This window comes from Cyanistes caeruleus, unplaced genomic scaffold, assembly GCF_971803275.1.
Source record: "Cyanistes caeruleus unplaced genomic scaffold, bCyaCae1.hap1.1 HAP1_SCAFFOLD_100, whole genome shotgun sequence".
Classification (NCBI taxonomy): domain Eukaryota; kingdom Metazoa; phylum Chordata; class Aves; order Passeriformes; family Paridae; genus Cyanistes; species Cyanistes caeruleus.
This window is the reverse complement of record NW_028255902.1, coordinates 516,054-541,750: the sequence shown is the minus strand read 5'-3', so window position 1 is coordinate 541,750 and position 25,697 is coordinate 516,054. Positions and strand designations below refer to the sequence as shown.

The 25,697-nt window shown below is 55.1% G+C and overlaps 3 protein-coding genes across 6 annotated transcripts in view; 2 read left to right on the top strand and 1 right to left on the bottom strand.

The window, feature by feature from the left end:
- The first annotated feature begins 5,648 nt into the window (after positions 1-5,648).
- On the top strand, positions 5,649-8,843 carry LOC147646377 (serine/threonine-protein kinase pim-1-like). The gene is made up of 5 exons (XM_086873571.1): positions 5,649-6,036; positions 6,670-6,846; positions 7,103-7,659; positions 8,209-8,343; positions 8,630-8,843. Exons 1-3 carry the CDS (start codon positions 5,781-5,783, stop codon positions 7,207-7,209), a joined length of 540 nt encoding a protein of 179 aa, XP_086729697.1. The 5' UTR covers positions 5,649-5,780; the 3' UTR covers positions 7,210-7,659; positions 8,209-8,343; positions 8,630-8,843.
- A 6,248-nt stretch (positions 8,844-15,091) lies between these two features.
- LOC147646376 (serine/threonine-protein kinase pim-1-like) lies at positions 15,092-17,715 on the top strand. Its single transcript, XM_086873548.1, has 2 exons — positions 15,092-16,086; positions 16,287-17,715. Exons 1-2 carry the CDS (start codon positions 15,991-15,993, stop codon positions 17,244-17,246), a joined length of 1,056 nt encoding a protein of 351 aa, XP_086729674.1. The 5' UTR covers positions 15,092-15,990; the 3' UTR covers positions 17,247-17,715.
- A 5,034-nt stretch (positions 17,716-22,749) lies between these two features.
- Positions 22,750-25,697, bottom strand: part of LOC147646364 (maestro heat-like repeat-containing protein family member 7) — a 195,784-nt gene continuing 192,836 nt past the window's right edge. For all 4 annotated transcript variants that reach the window (XM_086873526.1, XM_086873529.1, XM_086873527.1 and 1 more), the window contains 2 exons: positions 25,449-25,586; positions 22,750-24,852 (listed from right to left, as the gene is read on the bottom strand). In XM_086873526.1, coding sequence (XP_086729652.1) covers positions 24,817-24,852; positions 25,449-25,586 — 174 coding nt within the window. In that variant the 3' untranslated portion in view covers positions 22,750-24,816. The remainder of the gene's footprint in view (positions 24,853-25,448; positions 25,587-25,697) is intronic.

Below are 25,697 nucleotides of genomic sequence, written 5' to 3'. Positions count from 1 at the left end.
ATCCCAAAGGCACATATGGTGCACCTGGGGAAATCCTTGATTTAGGGGCCCAGTGGGTTAAAAAATACCCGTCAGAAGCCCCAGAGTGCAGAGTGCAAACTGCAGCAACCACTTGCTGGATCATTTTGGCTGTGCTGCACACACCTGCAGACTGTCTGTCCCCCTGCCAGGACAGAAGGACACCCATCAGGGGCTGGGCTGGCTGCTGAGAATGCCTCGGGCAGGAGGATCCTCAGGCAATGAGCAGGTGCCCAGAGCTGCTCTGACACTGAGGCCTCTGTGCCCCACAGCAACGGGAACACCACAAGGACACGGCAACGTTCCTGTGACATCACAGCAGCAGCTCCCCCAAAAACCGCCTGGAAGGTTCTCCTGGGTCACCAAGGAGCACAAAGGATCCTCAGAGGGCACAACCTATTGCTCAAGGGATCCAAGAGGAACTCAGAAAATGCAGCAAATGAGGACACCCCACAGCCCAGCCTGAACACTGAGAAGGAACAAAGATGTGAGCAAACCAATGGAAACACAACTTTTGGTCACTGATGCTTCTGACTAAAACCAGCAAGGCTTGTTTCATCTGGGATCTTTGTTCTATTTCTAGAAACAAGCAAGGTTCTCTACTGTCAATGTACAGAAAGCAGGAACTTGGGGGAAAGAAGGCTGAGAGTGCCAAAGCCTTGTGTGACTTCCTGGACATCTTGTGGCTGAGGGTGTCCAAGGCAATGGACTCACAAGCGGGGTCCCTGCCCTCCCCACTGACAGCTGCCATCTCTCCTTCAGCCCCACACGTGTCTCCAACAACCTCCTGCCAAGGGCCTCCATCCACACATTCCATCACCAGCCACAGATCCTCATCCACGAGGTCACCCAGCATCCCTGAGGCCACAGCAGGGAGTGCTCCTGGCATCTGGTAGAGCACTGTGGCTTTCCTGGGATCCTTCTGGTGCCTGTGGCTGAGAGGAGTGGGGTGGATGGAACCAGGACGGGTCACAGATCAGCAGCCCCACTGCAAGCAGTGCTTTCTCCTGCTGTGTGGGGACCGTGGGGTGACTGATATCGGGGCTCCTCTGGCTTTGGTCCTGCAGAGCACACAGTGGCTCAGACACTGGGCTGAGGGAAGGGGTGCCATGGAAACCCAGCACAGGCATTTCTCTTTGGAGAGGGGGTTCTGCAGGGAGACAGGAGAAGAAGAGACTTTCCTGTCTGCAGAGATTCCCCCTCCTCCTTCAGCAGCCATTCCACAATCCATCAGTACCAGAGTTCATAGGATCACTTCCATGCCAGGGAGCACAAGGCACTCAAAACTGAACCCTGCCAGAGCCCAGCCCTGCCTGCCCATTTGGAGGGTGTGGGGGAATGGAATTTCAGCAGGAGCTGACCCACAATGATACTTTGCCACTTGTGGGTTTCTCACAGCCTTAGAAGGAGTTTGAGATCTCTGTCCCCAACACCTGCTCACCCTTCAAGTGCACACACGTGCCTGGGGGCAATTCAGGTTCCCTGGAGTGGTGGCTGCTTCCCTTGGAAACAGGAGCTGTTGTCTTTTCCAGTGTGCTTAACTCCCTTCTACCTATTAGAAAGTGGGTGAGTAAAGGAAATGACCCTGGAGAAAGGGGACCAGAGCCTTTGAAAAAGATGAAACATGTCTGAATTACAAATAAAATCTATTTCATTTATTTCTTTAGTACTAATCTATTACTACAAACAAAAACTTGTTTCTGAGGTGATTATTAGGATTCGGGGTTTTATTTCTTTTTCTTGTTGTTATTATTATTTATTAGTATTACTTTTCATTGTTAAGACTTTTAAATCTTAGACATTAATAACAATGACTGGATGTCACTCACTGGGAAACTTCCCTTGCTTTTCTCACTGGGATTAAACTCTACAATCAACTCCAAGTTGCCAGTGGATTCAAAAGACAGGAAATCTTTTTTAATGGTGGGTTTGGTGTGGTTTGGAGCTGAGGAAGGGTCTCATCCCCTCCCAGAGGTGCCCCAAGCCCGCTCTGCTGCCACATCTGCACTCGCGGCCCCTCACGGCTGCTCTGCCCTGGGGACATGGTGGGACCCCTCCTGCCAGGGCTGAGGCTCTTCACGGCCCCTCACAGCCCCTCATGGCCCCATAGAACCTCTCATGGCCCCATAGAACCTCTCATGGCCCCATAGAACATCTCTTGGCCCCTCACAGCCCTTCATGGCCCCTCACTACCCCTCATGCCCCCATAGAACCTCTCATGGCCTCATAGAACCTCTCATGGCCTCATAGAACCTCTCACAGCCCCTCATGTCCCTTCATGGCCCCTCATTTCCCCTCACAGCCCCTCATGGCCCCACAGAACCTCTCATGTCCCTTCATGGCCCCTCATTTCCCCTCACAGCCCCTCACAGCCCCACGGGCTCCTCCCAAAGGAGAAGGGGTCGGGCCCTGCTCACTCTCCTTTTATTTCGGTCCCTTCACAGCGCCGAGTAAAGAAAGGCTGAATGGAGCCTTTCCCCAGCGTTTCCCTCGGGGTTCATTGCGGGCTGAAGCTCTGTGCTGGCGCTGGCCCCAGCACCAACATCCCTGCAGCCCCCAAGGCCTTTGCTGTCCCCCCGTGTCCATTCCCTGTCCCCGAGTCCCGCCCGGCTCTGGCAGCAGCAGCAGCCGCAGCGCAGCGGGCGCAGGCCCGGCCCGGCCGGGGCTCCCGGCCAGGAGCAGCAGCAGCGCCGGCCCTTCCCACCTGCTCCTGCCTCGGCTCCCCAGGGCTTTTGCCAGGGCAATGCTGGACTACAGCAACAATCCCCCACAAACAGTCCTGATTCCTCAGGGCCCGCCTCTGCTGCCCTCAGCCAGCCCTCAGAGGAAGAAAGGATTGGGATCCAGCGCTGTTTTCAGCCCTGTTTTACTCACCCTGAGGTGACAGCAGGAGGCTGTTGGTGCCCTGGCCTTGGCAATTGTAGATCCCAGCTGCTCTTGCCCCTCTTCTGCTTGCCACTTGAATTTTAGCAGTACAGCTGCAATTGCCTCTTTCAATCAGTGCTACCCACTGTGCTTTTGTCACAGGGAACTCAGGATTTTTGTTTCAGCCATCATGATCAGTAGAGATCAAAATGCTCCCAAGTCCCTGAGCACTAAGTCGAGGAGAATTAAAGCCACACAGGTCACATTTGCAGTGCTCAAACACAGCCCTGTTGCTGCTGCTGCTGCTGCTGAAATAGAATCAACTGACAGAGGCCATCACAGAAATTGCCTCTGCAGTGGCAAATAAAATGAAAAAATCCACCAGGAGAAAGAAAAACCAGAACTTCCCAACTCGCTTCATTGTTTCTTCTGAGCAGCAGAAGAAAAAGGAACAGGGCACCTTTCAGGCAGCTCCACAAGCTCAGGGTTCTCATTTCCTGGGGAATCTGAGATGCAATTGGCCTTGTTAAAAGGATAAAAACAAGGGGAATGAATTGGGAATTATTAGGAAAAAATGACCCTTCTTACACACAAAGTTCACCAAGTCATTCCCTGCATTTCTCCTTTTCACATTCTTTCTCTCATCCACTGACAGGTCCAGCTTATCATGTTCTGCTGCTTATCATCAACTGATTGTGCTCTTGATTTCTCCCAGTGCAAGAGATGTAGAATCATCTCAACTGAACACAGAAACAAACTCCCTCTGTCAGCCCATCTTCATGTTCCAGATCACTTTCCAGATGTCCATGGGGCTGTTGGAATGATGAGCTCTCCACTGCTGGCTGCAGGCTCTGGAGATTCTTTCTCCACATTCAGCCAGGCTTGTATTCCCCAACAATTCCTGGCAGCCCATCATGTTTTCTTTGGGTAGAAGAGGAACAATGAAAACCTCACCAATGGCACAACTCCCCTGTGCACAAGGAAAAGAAAGAACAAGTTGTCAAGTTCTTCAAACATTTGTCCTGCTTTGCTGCAAGAGTTGTGCTGCACTCACAGTGTGGGAAGCCAAGAGAAGCTGCAGCTGGGGGCACATCTTGTGACAGGAGCTGCGCCTTGTTCTCCAGGACAGGTTTTTGGAAAGAACAGGACTGGGGAGAAGATTCTGGGAAAATTGAAACAGCTTATTTAAGAAATGAAAATAAAATCCAAAGAAACAAACAATATGTTTTTCTCTATTTTTCTCTATTTTTTTCTCTCTATTCTCTATTTTTATTTTTCCCTTTTCCATCTTGCACTGTTTGTCCATCCCATTCATTCCAAACGGCTCTCACCTCTAAGATCTGAGACTTGGCGAGTTTTAGACACTGTAAAATACCATGAGCTATAGCCAGTTTGCCTTGCCCTGTTTTCCTTGGAAAGCAATGCTGGAGACACAAGTGCAGTGCTTGGCTCAGGTACAAATTCTGCATTCAGGGAATGTGCTCAGACGGTGTCTGAGCCTCAGCAGGGACAAGGCACAGCAGCAGCCAAGGGCATTGCTGTGCCCCTGTGCAGGAGTCCAGACTCTGGCTCTTGGCTCAGCAGGGCAAAGTTGCCGTGTTTGGCCAGGCTCAGGGGCTGCCCGGGGAGCGCGGGGCTCGGGGCGGGGCCGAGCGGGCAACGGACAAACGGACACGGGGACAAACGGCCCCGGGGCTTCAGTTGCAGCGGCAGCGGCGGCAGCAGCGGCGGCAGCAGCGAAAGCAGCGACAGCAGCGAAAGAAGCGATTTTATCAATTTTCTGTGTCTCTTCTCCCTCTCCCACTGTCCCTCATCTTCTCCCGGTCTCCCTTTTCCTGTGTCCCCTTTTCGTCCAGTTTCCCTCTCCCCGTGCCCGCCCGGGCCATGCCCCCAGCCCGCCCCCGGCCCCGGGTGGGGCTGCCCCGGCCCCGTCCCCGTTCCCGTCTCCGCCCATCCCGCCGAGGTCTCCTCTTCGCCTGGCTCTGGCTGTGCTGGGCGGGCATCAGTGCCAGGGGCTGGGGCGGCATTGCCGCCCTTTGGCTCCGCCTGGCCCGACCCCGGCCCCGACCCCGATCCCGACCCCGACCCCGGCCCCGACCCCGGCCCCGGCCCCGGCTCCTCCCGGGGCCCGCGGAGGACACAGGCGGTGCGGCCGCTGCCGCCGCCTCCGCTGCGGCTTCCCCGGCCCGAGCTCCGCCGCTGTCGCGTTCCAATGAGGGAACGCCTGCGGGTGCCCGGCCCGGGGAGCTCGGGGAGCGCTCGGGGGCCGTTCCTGGCCCCGGGCCGAGCACTGACGGCCGCGTCTCTTCCCCAGGGAAGGCGCAGCAGGCCCTGCAGCAGCGCTACCGAGTGGGTTCACTGCTGGGGCGCGGCGGCTTTGGCAGAGTTTTTGCGGCCACTCGGCTCTCGGACGGACTCCCGGTGAGCAGAGGGGCCGGCGGCGGGCGGAGGAGGAGGAGGGGGCGGAGGAGGAGGATGGGGCTGGACACGGTGGGCGGTGAGCTGAATCCGCTGTTCCCTTTGGCTTGCAGGTGGCCATCAAAAAGGTGCCACGGAACCGCGTCCGGCACTGGGGCGAGCTGGTGAGTGAGCGGGGCCAGCGGCAGAAGCCGGGCCGTGCCGGGCGGGGATGAGCCGGGGCCCGGCAGGGTGGGAGCCGCCAGGACACCTGCAGGGAGAGCGGGCGTGGGGCCAGCGGAGGGCACAGAGCATCCCGGGCTGGCTGAGGGCTTCCCGAGCCCTGGCACGGCCTCAGCCCCACTGACGGCACCGTGCTCCTCCCGCAGCCCGACGGCACCAGCGCACCCCTGGAGATAGTGCTGCTGGACAAGGTGTCCACAGGCTTCCCCGGTGTGGTGCAGCTGCTGGAATGGTTTGAGCTCCCCAACACCATCGTGATGGTGCTGGAGCGCCCGGAGCGGTGTCAGGACCTGCGACGTTTCATTCGGGCACGGAGGTTCCTGTCCGAGGAAGAGGCGCGGGAGCTGTTCCAGCAGGTGCTGGCGGCCGTGCGGCACTGCACCAGCTGCGGGGTCCTGCACCGAGATATCAAACCTGAGAACGTCTTGGTAGACCTGGACACCGGCCAGGCAAAACTGATTGACTTCGGCTGTGGCACCTACCTGCAGGACACAGCCTACACTCAATTTGCAGGTGAGCCCACACAGGGGTGGTGATCCTGGTCCTGGCATCTCCTGGCCCAACCTGGGTGTGGCAGCAGGGATTCTCCCTTTTGCTGCCAGTCACAGGACTGAGTCTTCAGCCAAGTTGCTTTTGAGCAGAGCTGGGTGGGGACCCATCTTCCATCCTTGCTGGCAGCCTTTGCCTGCCACTCTGCCCAGGACTGGGGCTGGGGATGGGGCAGCCAGCCTGACAAAATCCCCCTGAGTGGGGGTAGCAGAGAGGGGGAGCCAGAACCTGTGCACCTGCTGGTTTGGTGTGCAGGTGAGAATGGGCTTGGACTGCTCTGCTCACCTGGTTTGCCTTGGTTCAAGATATTTTTGGGGCAATGCCAGCAGGGAGGATGTGGGTATGGTTTTTCCCCAGCACTGAGTGGGTTTATTCTTTGTGTGTCATGGTCAGGCCTTGCCAGGGTTTCTGCTGCCCTCTTCCAGCAGCAGTGGCTTCTTTTCCAACCCCAGGTTTGTACCCAAGTCCCAGGTGCTGGCGAGAGGGCAGCAGGTCACCCCGTGTGCCACTGGGGCAGCCCCCACATGCCCAGGGATGCTGGGGCCAGGCTCTGGGAGCAGCAGCATCCCCCTGATGAGCTCCATCCATATTCCATAGGAACACCGTCATACAGCCCCCCGGAATGGAACGACTTCGGCTGGTACCATGGCGAGGCAGTGACCGTCTGGTCCCTGGGCATCCTGCTGCACGAGATGGTCTGCGGGGAGCACCCTTTCAGGAGGGGCAGGAACATCAGATGGGGCCAGCTCCCGCTGCCACAACGGCTCTCCCAAGGTGGATCCTCATCTCTGGGCACGGGGGGAACACCAGTGTTGGGAGACAGCAGTGGGCTCGTGAGCATCCCGCTCTGGCAGCTGCTGAGGAGGTGGCACATGTCCTGCTCTCCTGCTCTCCTCCAAAACAAAGAATTGATGGGAAAGTTTAGGCCCAGCTCTGAGCACATCCAGCGTGGCCTGGGCACGAGAATAGTGGGGCAAAGCAGACAGGAGCCTTCTCCAACTGACCAGTGGTTTGTGGTTTCTCTCTCCAGACTGCCAGATTCTGATCAGGTGGTGTTTATCCCTGAACTCCTTGGACAGGCCCTCATTAGAAGACCTGTCCTGTGATCCCTGGATGCAGGATATTCATCAGCCCTAGAAGAAGGGAGAGAGCCACGGGCACAGTGATGCAGGGACCTGGTAAGTTACAGCTCCACACATGCCCTGGCAATCAGCAGCAAAGAAACCCAGACTTTTTTGTCCTGCCTGTGTCACTGCACTGGGGTCATGGAATGGGAACACACAGCCCTTGTGCTGGAGCTGAGCTGCTCTGCCCAGCACGGGTGGGCACCATCTGAGCTGGTTTTGCTTGTCCTGCTTCACTGACAGCCAGGCCCTGGGCAGAATCCTGACAGCCTGGTGTCACCCCAGGGAAGAAGGAGCCCCTGGAGAAGCTGTACCAGGTGGGGCTGCTGCTGCTGCTGCTGGAGACATGGAGGACAGCAGCAAGGATGACAACCTCTTCCTGCACCTGGCCAGCGGGAGCTGGCGATGATGGACTTTGATTCTGGCACCTTCTTGAAAGCCAGGCTCCACAGGGAATTTTCAGGTAAGTCCAGACCCAGGGGGATGCTCCCAGATTTGTGCATTGGCCGGGAACCAAAGGTTTCCCTTTCACTGGGGCAGATGCAACTGATTCCTCAGTGGCTGCCCAGCTGGTTTTTGGCAGGGCTGGGGACGTGGGCTGGGGTGGTGACGAAATGGGAGTGGGATCCTGGCCCTGCCAACAGCCCCCAGCACCCACCGTGCCCCGGGCTGGGGCTGGGGCAGCCAGCCCGACACAAACAAACCCCCATGGCAGGAGCACAGGTGGGACTCCAGAACCTGAGCACGGCTGCTTTGCTGTGCAGGCAAGGAAGGGCTTGGGCTGCTCCACTCCCCTGCTTTGCTTTGGGATCACCGTGATTTTGGGGGACAGTGCAGGGGGAAAGGGAGAAAGCATGGGCTTCTCTCACCCATGGGTGGGTTTTTCCCCAGAATGTAGGGGTTGGGCCTTCCTCAAACTCCTGACAGAGATAAGATTTTCTACCATTTTTTCGTGTATTCCCCTTCTTGTCTGTGACCTATTTTCATTAATTTGTTGTTTGTTTTTCTAAAGGAAGCGTTCTAGGTGGGGTCCAGTCTGGATCGGGAAGTGCTTGGGACCAGCTGTGGCGTGGATGGGCCGTGCCCTTGGAGAAGACTGAGGACATCGTTTGGGACCAGCTTTTCTTGTGGCAGCGGATGGTGTGAGGTGGGTCCTCATCTCCTTGGCATGGGTGGGACAAGAGCTTTTGGGAGCTGGCAGCGGGCACAGGAGCATCCCGCTCTGGGCAGCTGCTGAGGGGCTGGATCTGCCGTGGCTGGCTGCAGGCTGGGCACATGTCCTGCCCTCCTGCTCTGCTCCCCAAGGCAGCAGTGATGGGCAGCTCTGGGCCCAGCTCTGAGCACGGCCAGCATGGCCTGGGCACCGCGGCTGGCTGGGACAAGGGGACAGGAGCCTTCAGCTGACGGGCGGTTTCTGCTTTCTCTCCTTGCAGCCGGGCTCTGCGGATGCTGAGGCTGCTCTGGGCTCTGCCAGGGCTCTGCTGGGCTCAGCACCGGGCTGGGATCAGCCAAAGAAGAAACGCTGTGACCTGCAGCAGAGACTTGAGCATTTTGGAAATGCAGCTCAAGTCTGCACAGTGTCCACCACCAAGGGAAAACATGACACCCCCCAAAAATTAAACTTGTTCCATAACTTCTGAAATGGAATCCATCTGGGATGACCCCAAATGACATTTTTCAGCTTGCTCAAGCTGTAGCTCAGCCCTTCTCTGAACAGTTCTCTCCCCCACCTGCCTTTTACTTCACAACTGCTCCCTCCTTTCCCCCAGTGAGTTCCCAGCCCATCACAGTCTCCATCACAGTGCAGCCTTCCTTCATGCCCCTCACCACGAGGAAGGCCAAGCCCCAGTCTCAGGGACTGTTGGGGGTTAGGTGTCTTTCTTTTTTATTTCTGGCTTGCCCATAGGATTTTTACCCATTAGTTTGGGGTAAAACCTAACTGTGGGTACTTGGTGGGTGCTTGAAAAAAGACAAAGAGTTTGGCCGGGACCAAGGAGGGAAGGGGGGCAGGAAAAAAAGGAGGGTGGCGACAGTTTGGTGGGCTTTCTTCAGTTTTGGAGAAGGACACTTCGGGCGCAGAGTTGTTGTGGTGGGGAGAAGGGAATTTCACCATCACCCAGACGGAGCTGCTGCTGCTTCTCCTTCTCCCCTCTTTGTTGGTAGCCTCGCATTCCCTGTCCTGCCGGGACGTGTGGCAGTGCCAGGCACCGCCACGGAGCTGCTGATCCACCTCAGCCACCGGCCCAGGATCTCAGCTCATCCCTGCTGTTCCAGCTGAGTGTTCCTCAGAGCCCTGCAGGAGCACCGGGACTGCCCACCCGAGGGGTTTGTGAAACAAAGCCTCTCCTCCATCCTGTCTCAGCCGAGAAAGCTGTCACGGGGCCCCTGGTTCTGTTTTCTTGCTAATGCTGTAGTTATTGTTGTTTGTTTGCCTGGTTATAAATTCTAATAAAGAGCTGTTATTCCTATCCTCAGATCTCTGCCTGAAAGCCCCTTGATTTCAGAATTATAATAATTCAGAGGGAGGGGGTCTACGTTTTCATTCCAGGGGAGGCCCCTGCCCTCCCTAGCTGACACCTGTCTTCCAAAACAAAGACAGATGGGGAGTTTCTCCATCCTCCTTACCCTTGTGGGGCCAGCAGTGCTCTTGGTTCCTCATGCTCTTTTTGTGGGGCCTTTTGTGTCTGTGCCCGTCCAACTTAGGGGGACAGGGGATATTTGCTGCCCCCTTTCTCCTTCTGGGAAGCCTGTGTGGGCTCTTTGTCCCTCTCTGATTTGGGGGGTGCCAGTATTGTCACCATCCCAGCAGCCCCCGTCTGCTCTTTGCCATCTGCCAGGCCAGGGGTGTTCTCTGTCCCCTTGCAATTTGTGGGGCTGGCACAAGCACAATTCCCCTCCTCTTTGGGGGGGCTGGCAGTCTCCTCTTCCCCCTCTGACTTGGGGGATGCTCTGGGCTACATCCATCACTTATTTTAGGTTGCCAGGTATTTATCTCCCTTCATTTTGGGGGGCCCGGGGATTGTCTCCATCCTCCTCCAGTTTTGAGGGACCTGGGAGAAGTCTCTGCCTCCAAGCAATTTGGGGGGACTGGTGCAGGCTCCACCCCCCTCTGATTTTGAGGGACAACCTGGAGGAAAGGCACCAAAATCTTGACAAAGGCTGAAGAGAACACTCTGATTACCCCTTTTGCCAAGAGGTTCCCTTAGCTGAAGTTGCTAACCAGGACAAGAGTTCCAGGCCCGCAGTGGGTTTTGGGTTGTTTTATTTCCTGGGCCCTCAGTCCTGCGTGGGACACGGGAACTGGGTGCTGCAGAGGCTGTGCCAAGGCATCAGAAATGCCCGCCCAACAGCCAAGGGTGGTAGAAGATCTGCTCCAGCACCGGCCGGTCCATGGGGTGCTTGGACAAACAGCAGCGGATCAGATGTTGGCACTCTGGGGAGAGAAGGCAGAAAGCGGCGCTCACTTGCAGAAGGCTCCTGCCCAGCTGCTCCCGGCGCCTGCAGAAGCCGGGCCACGCTGCGTGTGCTGGGAGCTGCCCTTGGCGGGAGAGCGGCACGGCAGGACAAGCGTCCCCTCCTTCAGCCAAGCGTGCCACACCCAGCCTGCCACGGGCCACCTGCTGCAGCCGGCCCTTGAGGGCACATGGACGTCCCGCGCAGCTGCGGGAGGGCCGGGCTGGGCTGCGCGGTGCCACCTGCCAAAGCCTGCCTGCTTCAGGCCGCGTACCAACCTGGAGAGACCTCCTGCGGGAAGAAGAGCTGCCCCAACACGGTGTCACGCTCGTTCTCAAAGGGCAGGAACCCGCACACCATCTCCAACAGCAGCACGCCCAGGGACCAGATGGTCGCCCCATCGCCGTGGTAGCAGCGCAGGCCGATCCACTCGGGCGGGCAGTACGTGCGTGTTCCTAGGGGAGACGGGCGGCGCTGCTCAGGCGCAGGCTGCTGGCTTCCAGAACCTGGCGCCAGCCTCCTGCCAGAGGCAGGGGCTGCAGCCATGGCCACAACTTCCCCCCAAGGCCTGCCCGCCTCCCTCTGACAATGGGCCAAAGCCAAGAATCCATTCTGCAAGGCTGAGAACGCCAGCGGAGCAGCCCAAGGCCGTGCGGGCCTGCCAAGCCGAGGACCCAGGGCCCGGCTTTTGCAGCCCCTTGCTGTTGGCAGGGCCGGCAGCCGGCTCCTGGGGCACAGCACCTGCCCCGTGCCACAGGGCAGCCGGCAGCCGGCTGAATGCCGCACCCCACGGCCCAGGAGGGAATGGGGCTGTGCAGTGCCTGGCACTGGGAGCAGGGCCCGCGCTCTGGGCTCACCGGCAAACTGTGCAAATGCCCACTCCTGGAGGAAGGTGCCGCAACCGAAGTCGATCAGCTTCAGGTCCCCAGTGTCTGGGTTGACGAGGAGTTTCTCTGGCTTGATGTCCCGGTGCAGGACGCCACAAGCCGTGCAGTGCCATACGGCCTCTCTTATGGATGGAGGCTGTCAGAGATAGCGGAGGCTCCTGGCACCATGGACGTTCTCTGACCGCCTGAGCTTCTTGCACGGATGGCGGGTCTTCTCTGCTGTGCCATCCTTGCAAGGCTTGAGGCTCTCCCAAGGATGGCCAATCTTGCTGGGAGCATCCTCCTGAAGGGATGGCGGCTTCTGGAGAAGCTGGGCAAGCCACAGCAGGGCAGGTGGCCTCACCTCATCAGCTTCTCCAGTTCTTTCCACAACGCCAGCCACATCCCAAAGTAGAGCGGCACAGATGTCCCATTGCGTGCCCAGTGCCGGATCATCACTTCCTGCAGCTCTTGGGCCACTGCCATGCAGGGACCGCAGCTGCTGGAGCTCTCCAGAGGGCTTGCGGGAGCACCTGGCCGCCGGCGAGGGGTGGCCCGAGGCCTGGAGAACCTGGGAGCTGCAGGGGCTGCTCGGTTCCTCCATGGGCCTCTGGGCCTAACCCTGGGGCGCTTCCTCGTCTGCCGCCTCCGTGGTTGCCAGTGGCCACCGGCCCAGCAGCCAGCCACAGCGGCCAGCAGCAGGACAAGGGCAGCCATCAGGACGCCACCGTCACCCATGGCTACGGCACGTCCCATGGCGACTGCACTGGCAGCTGCGGGGGCTGGCCCGGTTTATATAGGGCTGGCGTGGTGATGTCACAGTGCTGTGGCCAGGACAGCTGTGTGACATCATGTCCCTGCATCACACCAGAGCTTAACCCCTTTGTGACATCACGGCCCTGCATCACCCCAGCCCTCACCAGTTCCACGGGAGCGAGGAAGGGGCTCCCTGTGGGCACTCGAGCACCCTCTGGAGCAGAGGAGAAGGAAGATTCTTGTCTAAATAGGACACGGGGATGAGGAGGGGAACGGTGATGATGTCACCTCCTTGCTGGCAGAGCATGGGACATGGATTGTCCAGTCGGGGATTGCAAAGTCCATGGACAGGACAAGCCCTGCTCAGCAACATGGAAACCATCGGTGTGCTGTCCACTACATTCCCATGCTGAATCTGAACTTGGATTCAAATCTAATTCTGTGCCTCTTTCTGGGATTTAAATGGATGTTATCCTATTGAAAACCAGTACCTTTAATACTTTAGGTTTCTCTGACTTCAGGGAATTGAGGTGCAAATAAAATGAAAGGGTATGATGGAGTTTGTGTCTGCCTAAAATTAACACTTTAATGAGAAATAAAATAAGGACAACGCCTATAAACCTTGCGCAGTATAGGGACAAACTGCAAAGACCAGGACTACGGGCAGACACAGAAATATACAGGGTAGGTCTGAGGACAGAGTCTGAGGGCATGGGTCCAACCACAAACTGGGGTTAGAAATATGCAAAATACTGCAACAAATAACAACCAATCAGGGGAGAGAACCAGGAACATTCTAGAAATTCACCTTATAAGGGGTGAGTCGATTAACATATTAACTGCCATAATCCCTTTCATTTGCCACAACTTAAACAAATGCTTCCCAAGACTTGAACTTAATGCCTCTTTTTTTTCTGGGTGAAATTCGGCTGGCTTGGATCCCCAGCAAGGCACATTCCCATATCACATTAGTCTGTTCTTCACCCAACACTCCCTGTCCCCGTTCATTTCACACCAGCACTTCTGCTCCAGAAGGATTCTCTGAGGGACACAATTAAAAGTCTCTCATGGAATGGGAGGATCCAGATTTAACAAGTGGGAAAGAGTTTAACCCCACTATCTGTTTAACTGGTCCCGAGGGTGGAGACCTGAAGGAAACTCATGACTGGATTCAGGTCATAGATCTGCAGATGCCAAGGAGATATTAAATTATCCTCCTTGGAATTAAAGCTGGGAATTTTTCTTTCTCTGGAGCAGTAAATTAGGATGTTGATGGGCCCCCCTTCTCTGCTCGCTCTGACCCTCCTGCCCCAGCCTCGCTCGGTTCCATTCACGTTCCTCCTGTCAGGGACACTCTCCACACAGATCATGGCTCGGATTCCTTGGATCCTCAGCACTGTTTTTCCTGGATTTTAGCCAGGGCTTCCCTGGTTTTGGGGCAGGCTGGAGTGTGTGGAGCTTTCTGCAGCCACCGTTAAGGGTGTGTGTCTCCCTTTTCCCAGCAATTTCCCTCTATCTTCCCATTACCGACGTTTCTCCTCTCCACCTCTTCCAGCTCCATGCCATGTTGACAGGAGCTCAGAAAGAGCAGGAAAACAGAAACAAGCAACACAGCGAATTCCTTTAAGAAAAATCCATTGATGGCCGGGAGGCTGCTGTGGCTTCTTCCTGAAAATCGGGGCTGTTGGGAGCACGGCACAAGGTGTCCCAGGACTTAGAGCTGGACACTGAACCCTCCTGGATCTCCTTGGCACCCGTCCCAGGCAGGGATGGTCCTGGATATCCTCCTGCATCTGCCCCAGGACGGTCCCTGCTCCCTGGGGCGGGATGGGATGGGTAGAGGACAAGGAATGAAGGTCAGGAGAAGAATACAGAGATGCTTCTTGCCACTGCAGCAAGAAATCTGGTGCACGGAAAGCTCAGCTGGAGATGAAGGTGGCCAAAAATGTGAGGCACAATAAAAATTGACTTGTTAAATCCATTAATAAAAAAAAATTAAAAAATAGAAATTACATCATCCCCTTCCAGGATGTGGATGGTCCCCTGACAAACATGGACACAGACACAGTGCAGATTTTCTAATGCATTTATTGCCTCTGTCTTCAACACTCACCCCTCCCTTCCCAGAGGAAAACACGCATTGTACCAAGGGACACTGCAAAGTCCTTGAAGAGGGCAAGCCCTGCTCAGCAGAAACCAAACCACCCCAGACTGAATCACAGCATTCCCATCTTGAATCCAAACCCAGCACGTGCCAGCTCTTGGGAAGAGAGGAACCCCATGGCAGTCAAAACCAGAGCAGTGGGACAAGCATGAGCGCTCTTTGGAATATCCAGATTTATTTAGAATGGAGACTCTGCGGAAGTTGGTGAGCTGCTATGAGAAAACTCTTGCAGTCCTCGCCAGCCATTTCAGGAGAGCTCCCCAGAGACAGAGGAACTTCCCCTCCCTTTGTCTCTGGGGGATCTTCTCTGGCACAGGGGAGTGGTTGTTTGAAGTTGGTGCCACTGCAGCGTCCTGGGAGCCAGGGCTTGACACAGGTGGCAGCAGCACTCTTCCTGATGTGCTGCCGCTTGCTCCAGGGAAGGATTCATTGCAAGGGGCTGAGCTCCGGTTCTGATTTCCAGGCTTATCCAGGCCATGTTCATCTTCAGGGATGAGCCAGGGCTGTGATCCCTGAATTGGGTGGGGCCGTGATGTCACAAAGGGGTTGAGCTCTGGTGTGCTGCAGGGCCGTGATGTCACACAGCTGTCCTGGCCACAGCACTGTGACATCACCACGCCAGCCCTATATAAACCAGGTCAGCCCCCGCAGCTGCCAGTGCAGTCACCATGGGACGTGCCGTAGCCATGGGTGACGGTGGCGTCCTGATGGCTGCCCTTGTCCTGCTGCTGGCCGCTGTGGCTGTCTGCTGGGCCGGTGGCCACTGGCAACCACGGAGGTGGCAGACGAGGAAGCGCCCCAGGGTTAGGCCCAGAGGCCCATGGAGGAACCGAGCAGCCCCTGAGGCTCCCAGGTTCTCCAGGCCTCGGGCCACCCCTCGCCGGCAGCCAGGTGCTCCCGCAAGCCCTCTGGAGAGCTCCTGCAGCTGCGGTCCCTGCATGGCAGTGGCCCAAGAGCTGCAGGAAGTGATGATCTGGCACTGGGCACGCAATGGGACATCAGTGCCGCTCTTCTTTGGGATGTGGCTGGCGTTGTGGAAAGAACTGGAGAAGCTGATGAGGTGAGGCCACCTGCCCTGCTGTGGCTCTCCCAGCTTCTCCAGAAGCCGCCATCCCTTCAGGCGGCTGCTCTCAGCAAGACTGGCCATCCTTGGGAGAGCCTTAAGCCTTGCAAGGATGGCACAGCAGAGAAGACCCGCCGTCTGTGCAAGAAGCTCAGGCGGTCAGAGAACGTCCATGGTGCCAGGAGCCTCCGCTATCTCTGACAGCCTCCATCCCTCAGAGAGGCTCAGCCAGACCTGTCAGCCTGCAGAAGGTGCAGAGCCCAGGGACAGGTCTCCCAGCTCCCTTGGACCTTGACAACATGGGCGCATCCCTGACCACTGACATGGCCAGGGAAAGCCCACAGGTCCAAGTGGAAGCCCAGCCCGATCCAGGGGAGCCGTCTCAGGAGCAGGGGGAGGAGCAGCAAGTGTCCTGGAGCCAGCAGCTGCCGGACCACAGCTCCCAGGTGACGGTGCTGGACGTGCCAGCTGGCAACAACCTGTGCCTGGTGGATGAAAAGATTCCCGGGGGACCAGGGAGTTTCCTCCATCTCCAGGAAGCTGCTCCCATACAGCCACCAAATACCAACAAGGCTTCTGTACCGGCAGGTGAGACCTGAGGAGCTGTCTGAGGCTGCCATGGGGCTCTGGAGGGACATTCCCAGGCCAGGCCAGGGCCTCTGAGAGCAGCCTAGAAGCAGGTCAGAGCAAGGTGGCCGGTGCTGGCTGTGGCCGTTGCACATGCGGACACTCGGGGGGTTCCTGGCAGCATCAGGCCCTGTGATGGAGGCATTGTCTTCTCCTCACAGCCCGACGGCACCTGTGTTCCAACAGAGATTGTGCTAATGGAAAAGGGCTTTGGCTGCCGCAGAATCATCCAGCTCCTAGACTGGTTCCAGGTGTCTGACAGCTTCGTGCTGGTGATGGAGCGTCCAGAGCAATCTCGGGATCTCTTGCACGTCCTGCTGGAGCAAGAGTTCCTGAGCGAGGAGGCGGCACGCTGGCTTTTCTGGCAGGTGCTGGAGGCCGTGTGGCACTGCACCACCTGCGGTGTCCTGCACCGGGACATCAAGCCAGAGAACCTCCTCGCCAACCTGGAGACTGGCGACCTGAAGCTGATGGACTTCGGTTGCGGCATCTTCCTCCAGGAGTGGGCCTTTGCACAGTTTGCCGGTGAGCCCAGAGCGCGGGCCCTGCTCCCAGTGCCAGGCACTGCACGGCCCCATTCCCTCCTGGGCCGCGGGATGCGGCATTCAGCCGGCTGCCGGCTGCCCTGTGGCACGGGGCAGGTGCTGTGCCCCAGGAGCCGGCTGCCGGCCCTGCCGACAGAAAGGGGCTGCAAAAGCCGGGCCCCGGCTCCTCGGCTTGGCAGGCCCACAAGGCCTTGGGCTGCTCCGCTGGCGTTGTCAGCCTTGCAGAATGGATTCTTGGCTTTGGCCCATTGTCAGGGGGAGGCGGGCACACCTTGGGGGGAAGTTGTGGCCATGGCTGCAGCCCCTGCCTCTGGCAGGAGGCTGGTGCCAGGCTCTGGAAGGCAGCAGCCTGAGCCTGAGCAGCGCCGCCCGTCTCCCCTAGGAACATGCACGTACTGCCTGCCCGAGTGGATCGGCCTGCGCTGCTACCACGGCAATGGGGCGACCATCTGGTCCCTGGGCGTGCTGCTGTTGGAGATGGTGTGCGGGTTCCTGCCCTTTGAGAACGAGCGTGACATCATGTTGGGGCACCTCTTCTTCCCACAGGAGATCTCTCCAGGTTGGGACGCGGCCTGAAGCAGGCAGGCTTTGGCAGGTGGCACTGCACAGCCCAGCCCGGCCCTCCCGCAGCTGCGCGGGACGTCCATGTGCCCTCAAGGGCCGGCTGCAGCAGGTGGCCCGTGGCAGGCTGGGTGTGGCACGCTTGGCTGAAGGAGGGGACGCTTGTCTTGCCGTGCCGCTCTCCCGCCAAGGGCAGCTCCCAGCACACGCAGCGTGGCCCGGCTTCTGCAGGCGCCGGGAGCAGCTGGGCAGGAGCCTTCTGCAAGTGAGCGCCGCTTTCTGCCTTCTCTCCCCAGAGTGCCAACATCTGATCCGCTGGTGTTTGTCCAAACACCCCATGGACCGGCCAGTGCTAGAGCAGATCTTCTACCACCCTTGGGTGCTGGGCGGGCATTTCTGATGCCTTGGCGCAGCCTCTGCAGCACCCAGTTCCCGTGTCCCACGCAGGACTGAGGGCCCAGGAAATAAAACAACACAAAACCCACTGCGGGCTGGCGAGTCTGGTCCTTGTTAGCAACTTCAGCTAAGGGAACCTCTTGGCAAAAGGGGTAATCAGAGTGTTCTCTTCAGCCTTTGTCAAGATTTTGGTGCCTTTCCTCCAGGTTGTCCCTCAAAATCAGAGGGGGGTGGAGCCTGCACCAGTCCCCCCAAATTGCTTGGAGGCAGAGACTTCTCCCAGGTCCCTCAAAACTGGAGGAGGATGGAGACAATCCCCGGGCCCCCCAAACTGAAGGGAGATAAATACCTGCCCCCCCCAAACTAAGAGATGGATGGAGCCCAGAGCATCCCCCAAGTCACAGGGGGAAGAGGAGACTGCCAGCCCCCCCAAAGAGGAGGGGAATTGTGTCTGTGCCAGCCCCACAAATTGCAAGGGGATAGAGAACACCCCTGGCCTGGCAGAGGGCAAAGAGCAGCCGGGGGATGTCGGGATGGTGACAACACTGGCACCCTCCAAATCAGAGTGGGACAAAGAGCCTGCACAGGCTTCCCAGAAGGAGAAAGGGGGCAGCAAATATCCCCTGTCCCCCTAAGTCAGAGGGGCACAGACACAAAAGGCCCCACAAAAAGAGCATGAGGAACCAAGAGCACTGCTGGCCCCACAAGGGTAAGGAGGATGGAGAAACTCCCCATCTGTCTTTGTTTTGGAAATAGGTGTCTGCTAGGGAGGGCAGGGGCCTCCCCTGGAATGAAAATGTAGACCCCCTCCCTTTGAATTATTATAATTCTGAAATCAAGGGGCTTTCAGGAAGAGATCTGGGGATAGGAATAACAGTTCTTTATTAGTATTTATAACGAGGCAAACAAACAACAATAACTACAGCATTAACAAGAAAACAGAACCAGGGGGCCCGTGACAGCTTTCTCGGCTGAGATGGGATGGAGGAGAGGCTTTGTTTCACAAACCCCCTCGGGTGGGCAGTCCTGGTGCTCCTGCAGGGCTCTGAGGAACACTCAGCTGGAATAGCAGGGATGAGCTGAGATCCTGGGCCGGTGGCTGAGGTGGATCAGCAGCTCCGCGGCGGTGCCTGGCACTGCCACACGTCCCGGCAGGACAGGGGGTGCGAGGCCACCAACAAAGAGGGGAGAAGGAGAAGCAGCAGCAGCTCCGTCTGGGTGATGGCGAAATTCTCTTGTGCCCACCGCAGCAGCTCCGTGACCCAGAAAAAAAAAAGTCTTTCCCCGAAGCCAAAGAAAGCCAGCTAAAAACTGTCCCCACTCTCCTCTTTTCCTGCCCCCTTCCCCGCCTGGGCCCAGCCACTCTTTGTCCTTTGTCGAGCACCCACCAAGTACCCACAGTTAGGTTGTCCCCGCAACTAATGGGTAAAAATTGCACCAGCAAGCCAGAACAAAAAAAGGACACCTAACCTCCAATACAACTCCTGGATTCCAGCAATGTTCAGATAGAAATCCCAAGTGGAGGTAGGCTCAAGATGTGTGCTTGCCTTGTGGTTAGCCTTAAATACCCCTTGGTCTTCCTGGCCCATTCCCCAGGTGGGATTTCCGGTCATTTGGTCACTCAGGAGCTGGGATGGGGGCTCCAGAGGTGGGTGTGGAGCATTGCCTTTGGTGTGCCAGGGACTGGCAGACACTGCTGGGCTGGGATAGAGGCTCTGGGGGGATTGGGGTTCCAGGGCAGTGCAGTGCTGGGGTTACAGGGCAGGACAAGGCTGGACCTGACCCTTCCTCCCCTTTGAAACACAAAATGTTTCCAGCCATCAATCTCTTCCATTCTCTCACAACAGGCAAAGCTGGAGGTGGAATTCCAATTTTGGTCATGGGCACCTGGCTGAGATGGACAATTCTTTTCCATAGGAAGGAAAGCACAGAGACCCAGGGTTTGGAAGGCAGGTGAGAGCGGGACATCAGGAGGCCACAGCCAGCCCAACTTGTCAGTAATGGCAGATTTTGTCTGGGAGAAGTCTTTGGATGTAGGGAATGTTGGAGGTGGAATCTAAATTTTGGCCATGGATGCCTGGAGAAGCAGGACAGTTCTTTCCCATAGGAAGGAACTCACAGTGCCTTCCCCAGTGTTTCAGTAGCCGATGAGAAGAGACCCTCAACATGTCAAGGTCAGTTGGACCAGTCAGGTGCCCCTGGGAGGCCAAAGCAGCCAGACTTGTTCTGTGTTCCCTTGATTTTAATGGGGCCCCATAGAGTCACAATGGACCCTTACTTCCATGGGGCCCTCCAGTGTCACAATGGTGCTGTGATTCCATGGGATCCTGCAGTGTCAGAGTGGAGCACTGATTATAAGAAGACCTGCAGTGTCACAGTGGACTCTTGATTCCATGGAGTACCACGGTGTCACAATGGCCTCAGGATCCATCAGGCCCTGCAGTGTCACAATGGTCCCAGCGATTCCATGAGGCCTTGCAGTGTCACAATGGTCTCTGTGGTCCCACAGGCCCCTCAATGTCACGTGACTCCTCTGTTCCATGAGGCCTGAAATGTCACAATGGACCTTGGCAGTTTGCAGTGTCACAAAGGTCTCCTCTGGCTCCACAGTGTCACCCTGGACCTTTGGTTCCATGCAGCCCTGCAGTGTCACAAAGGCCTCTTGGTTTCACGAGGCCCCACAGTATCCCAATGGTCCTCTTGGTTCTGTGGGGACCACAATGGTCTCACTGGTTCCATGAGGCCCCACAGTGTCACAATGCTTTGTTTATTTCATGGTGCCATGCAGTGTCACAATGGTCCCTTGGTTCCATGGGGCCCTGTGCTGGTGCATTCCCCCCTCCCCTTCTCAGGCCGCCCTGCCAGCTGAGAAATGCTCCTTGGGCCTGGGCCTTGGCCAACAGCCCCTGGGCTCAGCTCCTCTGCAGCTCATCAGAAACACTGTCTGCTCCCAGGCACTGCTGCTGCCCAAGCAGCTCCTGCTTGCTTCAGGAGCAGCCCTGGGAACTGTTTCTGTTCCCTCTGTGGCACAACATCCCTGTTCTCAGCCTTGCAAAGAAAGCTGTTGATGCCAGGTGTGGCCAGGATGAAACATTGCTGTGCCTGAAGCCCCTCTCTTGGGGCCCTACAAACAGCGCTCCAAAAGGAGCCCCTTGCAGCTCTCCTGGGCCAGCCACCTCCCTCGGAGTGGGGCCTCTGTGAGCCGGGAACTCTCCCGTTTGCTGCACTCGGGGCATCCCCGAACAAGGACGGAGCCTGGGCCGATCCCCCCACTCCTCCAGGCTCAGCCCTTGGCCCGCTGGGGAGATGCCAAAGCATCGGCAGGGAGCATTTCCCTGCCCTGCAGGGGAATTTCTCACAGCTGCCTTGCACTGCCTCTTTGTGTCTGTGTGCACACACCAGTGCTGTGCCCTGGCAAATGTGGCAGAAATGCTGCTCTGGGAGGGGCTGGAGTGCCTTGGAGATCTGAGTCAGTCAGGCCTGTGAGTGAGGGTAAGTCATGAAGTATAAGCTAAGTTAAATGATTCTAAGTGTTGTTCTTTTGGTAAATTGTTGTTGCTTTGTTTCCTTGCTGTGCCTGACGTTTCCAGTCAGGAGCAGAGTGACTCTTGTACACTGGGGTTCCTGAAATACCCTGCAAACAGGGCTGGCCCAGAGTGTCACAATGTCCCTGTGGTTCCATCAGGCCCCGCAGTGTCACAGTGCTTCCTGCACACCCTAAGGCCCCCACATCCCCCAGCACAGGCTATTGTGATAGATAGAAACTCTTTTGTTCGCCTAAATATATAGATAAGATAGAATGCTTTGCGAAATTGTACTTTAGATATAAAGTTGAGAAAGGGGCTGAAGGCCACTAACTCGCTGAAGTTGGCATAATTAATAACAGCCTAGCAGAAATTCCTGGAACACTAGGACAAGATAAACTTGGAGAGAGAAACAGTGAGAAAAGGTCAATGGAACAGGAGTGAGGAAGACTTGAAGCCTCCCTTCTACGACCACAAGAGGGCAGAAAAAGATCATCTAATGACCAGAGACGCATGCTCAGAAACGCCGGAGGAAAGCCACATCACCAGGAGGCCGAAACGAATAAAAGGACAAACACGGAAGCGGGAAGCACGGCAGCTCCGTGGGAAGAGGTTTCTCTTCCTCCTCCCTGCCGCCCAGTGCCGACTTTGCTTATTGCTGGCTTGCTATAATTAATAAAAACCTTTCCTTATATATCCTTTTCTAGTGTATCTATAACAGATTTGGTGCCCGTGACTCGGATGCAATCTGCAGGACGGATTCTCGGTACCACCGGTGGGCGCCCCCGCTTTAATATTTAGCAGTCCAGAGGACTGGTTCCTGCCTCAGTTGCACCGACGAACCTAAATCTAAGCAATAAGCAAAAGGGAGACTGGTCGACCCCTTAAAATCTGTGCACAGTGTCCGGACGAAGACGCAGGACGCGTGAGTATTACGGGAGCCGTTCGGTCGGGGTCGGGGTCCTGGAGTGTGGCGAGTGGTGTGTGTGAGAGAGGGGGACTGGCAGCCAGATTCCCCAAGCGAGTGTGGACCCTCAGTAGTGCGGTTCCCATTGGCCCGCGAGGGCGTGGGCCACGAGCGAGGGGAAGCGAAAGAGGCTGTGTGATTGAAGGCACTCCGGAAGAATGGGGCAGGGGAAGAGCAAGCACCCTGTACCTATTAAACTCCCACCGGTACCTAGAGATAGTCCGAGAACATCATTTGGTGAAGCGAGAACCCCTCATGGCACTAACAGTAGCCGTACTGCTAGGCATAAGAGGAACTGGACTAGAAACAGGTAGAGCGTCCTTGGCGAATCAGCAGCAGGGGTTCAGAGAGCTTAAAATTTCAGTAGATGAGGATTTAAGAAGAATTGATAAATCTATAAAAGACCTCACAGACTCCCTAGACTCACTAGCTGAAGTGGCCTTGCAAAACAGAAGGGGATTAAATCTATTATTTTTACAGCAAGGGGGCCTATGTGCTGCACTCAGGGAAGAATGCTGTGTATACGTAAACAAAAGTGGGGTAGTGTCGTGGTTTTAAACCAGTAACTAAAAAACTACTTATTTTTTGTTGTGAGATATGGATTAAAACAAGAGCAAAACAGGCTTAAGACTTAAAAGGAATAAAGACAGTTTATTAACAAACTACAAGAATGAGAATACCAGAATAAACTTTCAGAAAACCCCCTTATCTTCTACATCTTAACTATTTCTCTGTACACATGACAACAGAGAGACAAATAACTTTAGGACTTTGGTGGTTAAAAACAGTCTTAATTCTTGCTACAGTCTTTCATCAGTCTTTGTAGAGAAACAGAAGTCTCTTTCTGTTAGCTTACGGAGTTTCTCACGAGAAAACTATTTTTCATCATAGTTTTCTATTTCTCTAATGCCAGCTGCCCGGAAATCTGTCATTAGATCTTCTCCTCCCATTTCACATCTCCAAGGTGTGTATGGGTCACAGAGTTTAGGAATCTTATTTTTAAGGATAAGTTATTCAAAGGCAGAAGTCTTCTTCATTTGTCTCTGTGAGCCTTCCTGGAAAACAGTTTTCTCTTTGCCCCCAAAGCTTCAAAATCTTCACTCAACTCAATTCCAGCAACTCACAGTATCACAAGTACTCTCTCTCTCTTCTGCTCAAAAGTTACACTTTGAATATCTCATTCCTCCTAATACTCTTATCATGAATTAAACGAGTCTTTTTATACTATTATTGTCCATTTCCATAGCTTTAACAGAAAGATATTTCAGCTGTAAAGCATCTCCTTATTCTCTCTTTCTTATTTAAACTTAACTCTTTTCTTCACTGTTTTTGGTGGTTCTATGATGTCTCCTCTATGTTGATTGTCTCTCTCTCTGTCTTTCTGAGAAAAGGAGTAATCTGTATGTTTATCCAGGTAGTAAAAGAATTAAAAGCTTTAAGAAAACTGCAAGAGTTCATGGTGTTAAGTTTCAGTCTAGCAGCAAAAACTGAAAACCAAGCTCGGCTGACCAGCGCTGCTTCTCTTCCCCCTCCCCCCCTCCACCCCGCGGCCTGGTCGGCCTGGAGAGGGGGGGAGGAGGCCGAGACAGAGCCTGTTACCTCTTCAAACGCTGGAAACCAAAGAGAGCAAGAGAATTCTGTCTGTACTTCTTAAGGGGGTGTTTACAAGTTGAATTCACTTTTTAATGGTCAGATCTGCTGTCAATTCTTGAAAATGACCGATAATTGGTCAGGAGGGAAAAACTCCCATCAGCCACCAGCAGCTTCAACTTCCTCTCCCTCCAAACTGTCTTAAAGGTAAAGCTACCCCATGACAGTTGCAGTTTGGGTCTTAAACCAAGAAGAGGAATTGTTCTTTCACACTGTCGTGGTTTTAAAGCAGTAACTAAAAAATTACTAGAAAACTTACTTATTTCTTGCTGTGAGATATGGCTTAGAGCAAGAGCAAAACAGGCTTAAAACTTAAAAGGAAATAAAGGAAGTTTATTAACAAAACTACAAGAATAAGAAAACTAGAATAACCTCCAGAAAACCCCTTTTTCCCTCACTACCCAACCATTCCCTTGTTCACATGACAACATAGAGACAAAAAACTTTGGAACTTTGGTGTTTTAAACAGTCCCAGTTCCTGTTAGAGTCTTTTCATCAGTCTTTGTAGAGAAATAGAAGTCTTCTTCTGCTAATCTACAGAGTTTCTCACAAGAAAACTATTTCTGTTATAGCTTTCTATTTCTCTGATGTCAGCTGCCTGGAAATCTGTCATCAGTTCACTCCTCCCATTTCACATCACTCTGAGGTGTGTTATGGGTCAAATGAGTCTAGGGATGTCATTTTTAAGGATGAGCTATTCAAAGGTAAAAGTTCTCTTCATCTGTCTCTGTGAGCCTCCCTGGAAACAGAAATTTTTCTCTTTGCCTCTCAAGGCTCCAAATCTTCAACTATTACTTCTCCCCTCTGTTCCAGCACTTCACTGTATCACAATTACTCCACCTTTTACTCAAAATCCACACTTTGAACCACTCTATTCCTTCCAATATACTGTCAATTAAAGGAGCTCTTTTTCAGAACGCTATTGTCCATCTCCATAGCTTTAATAGAAAAATATTTCAGCTTAATTATAGCATCTCTTTATTCTCTCTTCCTCATCTAAAACTTAACTCTTTTCTTCACTGTCTTTGAGGGTTTTATGATGTCTTCTTCAAGTTATCTCTCTCTTTCTCCTCCTTCTCTCTCTCTGGAAAAAAAGGAGTAATCTGTAAGTTTCATCCAAGTAGTAAAAGAGTTAAAGTCTTGGAAAGCTGCAGATGTTCGTGGTGTCAGGTTTCAGTTCAGCAGCAGAAACTGCAAACCAAGCCAGGCTGGCTCCGTTTCCCCCCTCCCCACCCTCTGTGGCCTTGTCCAGCCTGGAGTGGGGTGGGGAAACCGAGACAGAGCCCTGTTACCTCGTCAGAAGCCAGAAACCAAAGAGAACAAAAGAATCCTGGCTTTACATTTTAAGATAGTGTTCACAAGTTGATCTCACTTCTCAATGATTAAAACCACCACCAATTCTCAGAAATGACCAATAATTGGTCACAAGAAAAAACTCCCATCAGCCTCTCGCAGCTTCAACTTCCTCACAGCTCCCGAACACATCTTAAAAGTAAAGTCACCGCATGGTGCAGTGCAACTCCACCCTGCTGCTGCCAGGCCCAGAGGCCAAAGGGCTGTCCCAAAGCACTCAGGCAGGTGAGGCAGGAGAGCTGGGAGCAGCTGCCTCAGCTCCTGAAGCCCAGCCAGCCCAAGGGACTTCTTTGCCCAGCACAGCTTCAGCTGCTGCCCCATTCTCACCATCGAAGGAAATTTGCTGAGCACCATGAGGCCTCTGAATGCCAGGCGACGCCTCTGCCTGCACTTGCTCTGCAGGTGCTTTGACATGATCTCCAGGACACTGTCACCACATTTACGCAAGTTCAGGCAATCCAGGACCTGAAAGGCACAGGGCAGTGACAGGGGAGCCGGCCGGCAGGAGCCTGGAACTGGGCAGGGCTGGGCCCAGGCAGCAGCACAGGGCACGGGCACCGTCCCAGGCAGCTGTGG

Coding starts and splice junctions, on each gene's coding strand:
- LOC147646376 (XM_086873548.1), top strand. CDS start 15,991: ATGAAAAGATTCCCGGGGGACCAGGGAGTTTCCTCCATCTCCAGGAAG. Junction 16,087..16,286: donor CAAGGCTTCTGTACCGGCAG/GTGAGACCTGAG, acceptor TTCTCCTCACAG/CCCGACGGCACCTGTGTTCC.
- LOC147646377 (XM_086873571.1), top strand. CDS start 5,781: ATGGTGCTGGAGCGCCCGGAGCGGTGTCAGGACCTGCGACGTTTCATT. Junction 6,037..6,669: donor AGCCTACACTCAATTTGCAG/GTGAGCCCACAC, acceptor CATATTCCATAG/GAACACCGTCATACAGCCCC. Junction 6,847..7,102: donor GCCACAACGGCTCTCCCAAG/GTGGATCCTCAT, acceptor TTCTCTCTCCAG/ACTGCCAGATTCTGATCAGG.